This window comes from Zootoca vivipara, chromosome 2 (genome assembly GCF_963506605.1).
Source record: "Zootoca vivipara chromosome 2, rZooViv1.1, whole genome shotgun sequence".
Taxonomy (NCBI): domain Eukaryota; kingdom Metazoa; phylum Chordata; class Lepidosauria; order Squamata; family Lacertidae; genus Zootoca; species Zootoca vivipara.
In genome coordinates, this window is record NC_083277.1 from 23,603,863 (window position 1) to 23,613,531 (window position 9,669).

A 9,669-nucleotide genomic window follows, 5' to 3' on the forward strand; every position below is an offset into this window, starting at 1 on the left:
GGTGAGGGGCTGCTGGCTCTGCAGACAAGGGGTGACATAACCGGGCTCCTGAGCCCCTCAGGGGTGCCATAGAAAGAATGTAGTTGGTTAAGGGAACTGTGGACTCAAAAAGGTTGAAAACCTCTGCACTATAACATGACACAGTGCAGAACACCATCTGAATGGCAATGCCCATTAACTTTGGTTGTTGTTGTTTAGTCGTTTAGTCGTGTCCGACTCTTTGTGACCCCATGGACCATAGCACGCCAGGCACTCCTGTCTTCCACTGCCTCCCGCAGTTTGGTCAAACTCATGTTGGTAACTTCGAGAACACTGTCCAACCATCTCATCCTCTGTCGTCCCCTTCTCCTTGTGCCCTCAATCTTTCCCAACATCAGGGTCTTTTCCAGGGAGTCTTCTCTTCTCATGAGGTGGCCAAAGTATTGGAGCCTCAGCTTCACGATCTGTCCTTCCAGGGAGCACTCAGGGCTGATTTCCTTCAGAATGGAGAGGTTTGATCTTCTTGCAGTCCATGGGACTCTCAAGAGTCTCCTCCAGCACCATTATTCAAAAGCACCAATTTTTGGCAATCAGCCTTCTTTATGGTCCAGCTCTCACTTCCATACATCACTACTGGGAAAACCATAGCTTTAACTATACGGACCTTTGTAGGCAAGGTGATGTCTCTGCTTTTTAAGATGCTGTCTAGGTTTGTCATTGCTTTTCTCCCAAGAAGCAGGCGTCTTTTAATTTCGTGACTGCTGACAATTACACATTACTTACAGCATGTATGGCTACAGAAGTATTTTGACTTCCATTATTGCTTTAAAAAAAATTGCTTAGCGATGCATTTCAATACATGTTTAATCAGAAGTAAGCCTCACTGAGTTCAGTGGGACTTATTCCCAGCTAAGTGTGTTTAGCACAGGTGGGGAAACTTTCAGACTGTGTGTTACATTCCCTCATGGCAGCTTTCTGGGATCTGCATGCCAATACTGGGTGGAACAGGATGCAGAGGGTGGAAAAATGGATGTGACTCTTGCCTTTGTATAGTAGTGTCAGGGACTGGACAGAGGGGGAATGGTGGAGACAGCCTCCTCAGCCTGAACCTTCCAGAGAAGAGGAAGACAGTATAGATTTACAACAGTGGGCACAGCTCAGAGGCGGATGATGGGGAAAGTTGGGAAATAATGGGAGAGGAGGAGGAAGCAGAGCTGGAACAGCTGGCTGACATGTTATCACTAGATAGCATTCCAGACCCCCCTCCCAGAACCTGGCAAGCATTGAAAGTAGGAGGGCAAAGGGCTTGGAGACAGATGGCCCTAAGCAGCCACCATAAGGTGGGTGGTGCTGTTGACAGGGGGTGTAAGGGGGGTGGAGATTTACTCCGAGCAACACTGTTACTCCAAGAGGCTGCATTTCTAAGCCTCTCTCTGTAAATATTGACAGCATTGGTAAGAACTTTCCTTGTCTTAGCCATTCCTGGCAACCTACCGTGGGGGGTGGATCCTCTGAAGCCTGACAGGTAGTCTACATTCCACGCATGGAAAAGTCAGAGATTTCCACACATATATATCTCTCCATCTTTTTTCCAACAAGCAAAAGTAATTATTGCAGTCCACAGACCCATTCTAGCCAGACCAAAGCATTTGAGGAGGACGTGGAATAGGGCTGGTGCAGGGTGTGGCCTGAGGGAAAAGGATGTTCCCACAGGAGTGGCCCAGAGAGAGTTCTGAGGGCCAGATAAAAGAGACCTGAAGGGCCCATTTGGCCTCCAGACCCGACATTCCTCACCCCAGTATATAATACTGCTGCTTTGTTGCATGTGTGTGAATTCTGGTGCTTCATGTGTTGCAGGATATAAAAACAGCAGGGAAAAAGCTACAGTCGAGAGACCACTTACTTCTGCACCCTGACATTGTTAATCTTGAGGTAAGCCTAAAGCCAAACTCCCAGCTTCCCATAGTCTTTAATGCAAACTTTTAAGCCAAAGATAGCCGAAATAGTGACCTCCAGATGTCATTGTGCCCCAACTGCTTTCATTCTTGACCATTGGTCATGCTGGCTGGAGCTGAAGGGTGAGACCATCGACATCTGGAGGGCACCACACTGGCTACTGCTGCCTTAAGCTCTTCATGATGTTGTTGAATGACAACATGGTTTTTAAATGCAATCACTGCTGTGCCCCTGGTGCTCTGCAGCCTCTTCAGATGATTTCATTATATTTAAGATTCTTTGTTGGAGTAGAATTGCTGCCTCTAATACTCCATTAGTTGGACGTTAAATTCTATTTATGTTATGTCACAGTTTTTGTTTCCAATACATTGTATACTGCTGTTTTCAGAATCCAGAAGATACTGGGATTCATGAGGTTCAAAGCTGTATTTCCATTATCACTTGATTCATATTTTGGCATTTTCTCAGTAGTGCCAAGAGACAATTTCAACATTGTCCCCTCAGCCACACTGTGCTGTATTTCAAAAGTTCCCCAAACTTAAAGGACACAGTATGACTGAGGGAAGAATCCTCTGCCTTCTTCCTAACATCCAGGTTTCTCAGATGTGGTCAAATAACCTCAGAAACTGAGCAGTATAGAGACAAGCACCAGGCTGCCTCCTGAGAGTTGTCTGTGCAGTGCACTTTGCAGGCTCTGACACCCAGAGACAAGGCTCTACTCCTCTCACTCTGGGTCTTAGTGACTATAAATTCAGATGGTTAAAGCCAGAGCAACTTTGCAAACCCTAGACATTTTCAATTTTGTTCTGAACCATGTTGCCATTACTGTACTTTGTTTGGTGTTGTGGCTTTATAACACATAAAACATCCTCAAACTATTTGAACCCAATTACCTCAAAATCCTTTAAAACCCTTGTATTTATGTACATGCCAAACCTTTCTAGCAACTACATGGTTAAAATGTTTTAGATAAGGACTTTATTGTTAAGAATTCTGGGAATAACCTTGTGATTCTGAAAAATATAACTCCTGTGTATAAATGAAGGAAACAATTACCAGTACGTATAATGTTCAAGGATTACTGTTCTAATACATTATTCACCACAAGAGGGCACATCCAATCATTGCAAATTTACTCCAGGCATTGAAATCCTTCCAGCCTCCACTATATTGTATAATTGAGGGATTTGAGAATTAGCACCAAAGTAGTTTGGCCTTTTCTAAATTACTTCACACGTAAAACAGGCTTTAATGACACATTTTATGTTTGGATTGTTTTGTGATGGGCTGGTAAACAAAGTAGATTATGTTGTGAAGCCAAGTTAAATTGCATATTGTGTTATGTCTTTTCTAGACTCTTTACTGGGCAAAAGTAGAAGAATCCATCCCTAAGTGGGAGCCATTTTTTTTAGGAAGAACACAAGCCCCTATCGGGGTTAGAAAAATCAAGCCAACAAAGCAAAACACAGGTCCTCCCAAGAGATAAACGAAAATCAAGTCTTCTGTGGGAAGGATCTGCTCATTCTTCCAAATGGTGGGTTTTTAAATGGTTCTTTAAATTTTTCTTGGATAAGCTACATGAATTCTGAATCGGCAATGAAGAGTTCTCTCCCACCAGCCTGTTGTATCAAACATGGAAGACATCAAACATCAAGATGAAAACTCAGCTGTTCAACTGTTTAGTCAAGATGAGCAAATATGGAATCTTACCCTTCACTTTTATGAAGGAGAGGCATCATTTCCCAATAAAAGTGGAAGCACATGCCAATCCGACTGCCCCATGAGAAGATTTGTTTCATGAGTAAGGCATGCATTTCCCATAATTTCGGTAAGCTGGATTTAGCTGGTGGCTGGGGACTTAACAGAACCCTGAGTGACAGAGGCTGAAGAAGAAACCCAAGGATTTTTAACATCCCCACGTAATTTAACCATGCCCACCTCCCCAGTCATGTTTGGTCTATAGGCATGTCTTATGTGGCTAAATATTGCTCCGCTCTCATACTGTATTTCAGTTTGGAGCCAGCTGATGTAACAGGATTTGACCACAGGATTTTAGAATTTTACAGCACTGAACTCAGCTTTGTGTTTGGGATAGATTCTCCATCAAAAGTATACAGCAATTAAAGGCCATATTAAACCATATTTTATGTTGACATATTTTGTCGACTTAAAATTGTTGAACAAACACATCTATAATTTGTCATACCTTGATCTTAATAGTAAAGTAATTCCTCATTTTGTATTATTCAGCAGCTCTGAGTCGTGGAGTATAACTAACAGGTTAAGATCTATATGTGCCTCTTGCACTTTACTATTAAGGATCTTGGTTTCTTATAAATCACAAATGGTTCAAGGTGAGAGGCATGGAGATCCTGAGAGCTAAAATGCAAGGAGGAAAATTAGTTTCATTTTGCACTAGAGGTTTAATAGACAGTTATGCCATCAATCTAAGAGATCCATGCACAGACAAAGATGTAGCCTACCAGAAAGGGTTGAGAATAGCAGCAAAGCTATTTCTTCTTCCTAAGTGTGCGTGTATATAAAACTACATGTCAGGCAGAATATATTTATATATATTCTGCCTGACATGTAGTTACTGCCACCAGTTAACTAGCAACAATCAGATGCAAGAGTAGTGTGCCACTACTATTAATTAAGCACTATAAATACTATTGATTATGGTGATGACAACAATAGTGCTTGGCTATGGAGGTACTAAGAGGCTATCATGGGATTTTTCATTTTTTGGATTTTCTCTCTCTAATAAGTTAGTTTTTCATCTGCGTATATAATATATCATTACCTGCAGCAAGACTTCTGGACCAGTGTAAAAAAACCAGTCATGTACATATGATAAGATGAATTCACAAGATAAGCTTCTGATAGCCCACAGTTGAAAAAAAACCATCCCTTCTTTTATCATCACAACACCCATTTCAGGTAGTTAAATCTAATGAGATTGACAATCCAAAGGCCACCCAGTAAACTGTTTCCCTGAGATTTGAAACCTGCATTTCCCTGGACTTTGTGCAATACACCACACACTGGCTGCCAGTGTGAACTTGAAAAGTACTTTGCTTCTGACTGAGTCGACCTCACCACCTTGGGTGGAATTCAACATAGTGCTAAGGAGATCTTTCCATCAGTGCAAGCATTTCTGCTTGCCCCATGGGACATACCCCCTTTCCTCCCCCCATGTTGTGTTCTGGGGCCCCATAGCTGCCAAGTCTCCCGTATTCCCCGGAAACCCCCGTTTTTCCAGCTGTCCCCAGCCAAAAAAAACGGATTTTTTTTGTTTTCCCCCGGTTTATTCTGGCGTGGCGGCCATTTTGGAACTGGGCGGAGCATGCTCAGAAGTGACTTTTGATGCTGCTCTGCCCAGTTTCAAAATGGCTGCAGTGCGACTTCTGGTGCAGCGGCCATTTTGGAACTGGGCACAGCAGCATCAAAAGTCACTTCTGAGCATGCTTCGCCCAGTTCCAAAATGGCGGCAGCGCTACTTCCGGTATGCTACTTCTGGTCCGGTCCCTTATTTTTCAGAGAGGAACTTGGCAGGTATGTTCTGGGGGTTCTCTCAATCCTCTGGAACGGATTTTGGGCAGGCACTGGGGAGGAGAGGAAGGGAAAGCCCTGTTGCACTAGTGGGAGTCTTTATGTTGGCTTCCTCTAGTGGAACTTGTTAGTTGAATCTAGCCCAGATGGAGCCTTCCAACATTCATTGAAAATGATTATTATTTTTTCGAATTGTACACTCTTGCATTCGCCTGATAAATGCAATTTAACTTCTGCTACTCCATAGGTATCCAATAACAAACACGCGGACCAATTTTGGACAGTAGTGAACAAGGGGCAGAATTGAGGTAAACATATACAGTGGAACCTCGGTTTACGAACACCTCGGTTTACGAATTTTCAGATTACGAACGCCGCAGACCCATCTGGAACAGATTAATTCACTTTCCATTACTTTCAATGGGAAAGTTCACTTCAGTTTATGAACGCTTCAGTTTATGAACAGACTTCCAGAACCAATTACACCCATGCTTTGGGTTAAGTATGCTTCAGGTTTAGTACTCCGTGGACCAGTCTGGAACGAATTGATCCACTTTCCATTACTTTCAATGGGAAAGTTCGCTTCAGTTTATGAACACTTCAGTTTAAGTACTCTGCGGACCCGTCGGGAACGGATTAATCCACTTTCCATTACTTTCAATGGGCAAGTTCGCTTCAGTTTATGAACACTTCAGTTTATGATCAGACTTCCGGAACCAATTGTGTTCATAAACCGAGGTACCACTGTATAGCAGAAGTAATGAGTACTTTCTACTGTCCCTTTCAGGGGTGCCAACTTGAATACAATATTGTGGGGGCCCAGGTAAGCCCCACCCCACATAATCGATCACATGACGCAGTGCACACACAAACACCATTCAAATGGGAATCCCCATCAGCTTTGTGGGGGCCGAAGCCCCCACAGCCCCTAGCAGTTGGCTCCTACGGTCCCTTTAGTGAAGTATGTTTGTCCTTTGTTTCCTAGTGATATGTAGGTTGCCCCATGGTGCTTCAGTTGAAAGTTTCCTCTCATCAAGTGGACGATTTCCTTTAGTTCTTTGGCTGTGAAGAGCGAGGCGCACCAGCAGCAGCAGATGATTGTGGGATAGTGGGAGCTAGAGTTACAAAATTCCTTGGAGGGATGATGAGAGCAGGAGGCAGGAAGGAATGTTCCAAGGAGGCAATTAGCAGGATGTATGACCAGCAGAGGGAGCAGACACACTGCCGCCACATGTTTTACTAAAAGATTTGAAAGCTGGGGAGGTTGGGGGAGAAGATGTATAAACATAACTTCAGGGAGTTTGCACTGCTTACAGTTGTTAACCTGGATAGCTAAATTTAAATTACTTTAAAATGTACCAACCAATAATCACTTCTAAATTGCCATTTCACAAATGTTTCCAATTTAAAAGAAGGCGGCTAGAAGTTTGCTGTCAACTTTTTACCCCCTTTGCTACCGAAGTGTCCATTAAACTAATCAGGTTTTCCAAAAAAAAAAAAAAATTAACAGAAACTGCCGTCTTAGAACTATCCTGTTGAGTGGGTGTTGGTGTTTGTAACAATAACGTTGTTTTCATAATATGTGATGGCAGATTAGCACGCTTCTCTGCAGTGTTGTTAACAGTTGTAATTAAGGAATAAACAGTAAAGGGTGTCAGTCCGATGACAATTTCATCTATAGTGTCACAATACAAAATGTCACAAAATATTACTGTTATATAACTACAAAAATATCAAATTAGGCTTTCATCTTAGAAGCAGAGAGGTTGTTTTTTTAAGAAACAACAACACACAGAAAACAAAACCTGGCATAGAGACCATCGCAATTTTATACCTACTCAGTGTTCTGTCATGAAGACAAGTTGGTAATGTTTTCTTCTGTAAAATTTGGTTCTTTGCCATGCAGTTGAATTAAGAGAAAATATAAAGAGCTGATCCACAGCTTGGGTTTTACGAACACCATTGCATGTAGGAGGATAGAGACGGTGCAACAATTACAGCTTGTTATGAAAGATTTCTAAAAAATACATAAACTAGACTTCCATGTGTATCTTCAGACAATTTCCGCAAGCCTTCCCTAAAATATGTTTTAAAAAATAGTTCACTTTAATTCAGGAGAAAATGAAAAGAACTGAGAGTATAGTTGGAACTAATTCCATGGTTCTCAAAAGGGTGAGATGGGTTTCTCTTGGGAGGGACAGTCGGTCACTAGGGGAAGCGCGTGAAGGTTGGGAAAGTGTTTGGAAGGGAATAGAAGCAAAGAAGGAAAAAGGCAAAAAGTAAGAAATATTCCTACTTTTGCAGGCACACTTTAAAAAAATATATATCTGAAGTTTATAGGCTGCCCTTTGGCCCCAACAAATGCTGTTAATAACTTCTTCATATTGCACTTTCTACATATAGTAAGGTGTTTACTGCTGTATAAATTGGTGTTGGAGACGCAGGCTTCCATATGGTGAATTCATGAATGAATGTTTATTTCAGGTTTTAAAATAATCATCTCCTTATCCTTGTTTTCCTTAATTTTCAGCAACTAGTACACGCAGCATGGATGCGTTCAGACATTACAATAAGCCAAGACTTATGGCGACAAGAATGAGCCAAATCTCCTCTCTCTTCCACTGTATGTGAGAGGAGGCAATGGCAGCTTTCATCTTTATTTTTTAAATTCATTGTGGCTTGTGTTCTTCAAACAAATTGTAGTATTCTAACTATGATTTGTTCAAAACCAGCCAACTTCATAATATGGGTTATGAAGCTGTCTTTTTCCATCTGGTATGCAGGCTGAGACTCTACCTGCCCATGGACTGTCTTGCAAGACTGGTGCATTCTCTGGTTATCTCCTGCTTGGACTGCTGCAATGCGCTCTACGTGGGGTTACCTTTGAAGGTGACCCGGAAACTAACTAAACCAGAATGCAGCAGCTAGACTGGTGACTGGTTGTGGCCGCCGAGGCCACATAACACGGGTCTTGAAAGACCCACGTTGGGTCCCAGTATGTTTCCGAGCACAATTAAAAGTGTTGGTGCTGACCTTTAGAGCCCTAAATGGCCTCTGCCCAGTATACCTGTAGGAGCATCTCCACCCCATCGTTCAGCCCAGACATTGAGGTCCAGCGCCAAGGGCCTTCTAGTAGTTCCCTCACTGCGAGAAGTGAAGTTACAGGGAACCAGGCAGAGGGCCTTCTTGGTAGTGGTGCCCACACTGTGGAACGCCCTCCCATCAGAAATCAAGGAAATAAACAACTATCTGACTTTTAGAAGACATCTGAAGGCAACCCTGTTTAGGGAAGTTTTTAATGTTTGATGTTTCATCGTGTTTTTAATATTCTGTTGGGAGCCGCCCAGAGTGGCTGGGGAAACCCAGCCAGATGGGCGGGGTATAAATTAGTAGTAGTAGGAAAATGTGTCCCTCCAGCGCCCATCATCCCTTACCCCTGAGGCTGTTAGGACTTGCAATCCCATCCCTGCTCTATAAAGACCCCACCCCTCATTACAATGGGCATATACCTAGAATAGAAACAAAGTTCATGTGCAAACAACTGCATGCCATAACTGCATTAACACACTTAGAAAAAATTCCTTCCAGTAGCACCTTAGAGACCAACTTCTGAAGTGTGCATGCACACGAAAGCTCATACCAATGACAAACTTGGTCTCTAAGGTGCTACTGGAAGGAATTTTTTTATTTTGTTTTGACTACAGCAGACCAACACGGCTACCTACCTGTAACTAGAAAAAATTAAGACGCTGTCTTCCCTGACAAGGCTGTGCTGATCTTCAATGCCCCTTCCATTGATGATCTTTGATGTACCTTCCATAAACTATGAGTAAATATGCATAGGATTGCACAGTTTGCAGCATTTTATTGGAAGGAAGGTAAAAAGAAGCTAAATCCTTGATAAAATGACTATAAGAAAAGTGCATGTGTTGCAGGCTGTCTTTAAAGGCCCAATAGCTGCTTCGCTTCTAAATTGCATAGCCATGAAGGCTCATTTTTCATTTCATATGAATTCATCATAACTGATTGATAATGTACAGTTACTATGTATCTGTCCAAAATAACAAGTCAATTTTTTAGTTCCCAATTTCCTTACTACTATGTCACCAATAACACCTTCCCTCCAAAAACGGACAGGTTTCTTTTATACTGTGTCTTACCAGCCAGCCCAGTTAAATTACG

At 42.4% G+C, this 9,669-nt stretch overlaps 1 protein-coding gene across 8 annotated transcripts in view; it reads left to right on the top strand.

Moving 5' to 3' along the window:
• The window catches only part of CEP15 (centrosomal protein 15), a 28,495-nt gene extending 19,519 nt beyond the window's left edge, over positions 1–8,976 (top strand). For 7 of the 8 annotated variants that reach the window (XM_035098276.2, XM_035098266.2, XM_060271296.1 and 4 more), the window contains 2 exons: positions 1,837–1,911; positions 3,290–4,077. In XM_035098276.2, the coding sequence (XP_034954167.2) occupies positions 1,837–1,911; positions 3,290–3,421 (207 nt within the window). In that variant the 3' untranslated portion in view covers positions 3,422–4,077. Of the gene's footprint in view, positions 1–1,836; positions 1,912–3,289; positions 4,078–8,017 lie in introns of those variants that run through there. The other variant, XR_009557087.1, reaches the window with a different exon arrangement.
• The last annotated feature ends 693 nt before the right edge of the window (positions 8,977–9,669 follow it).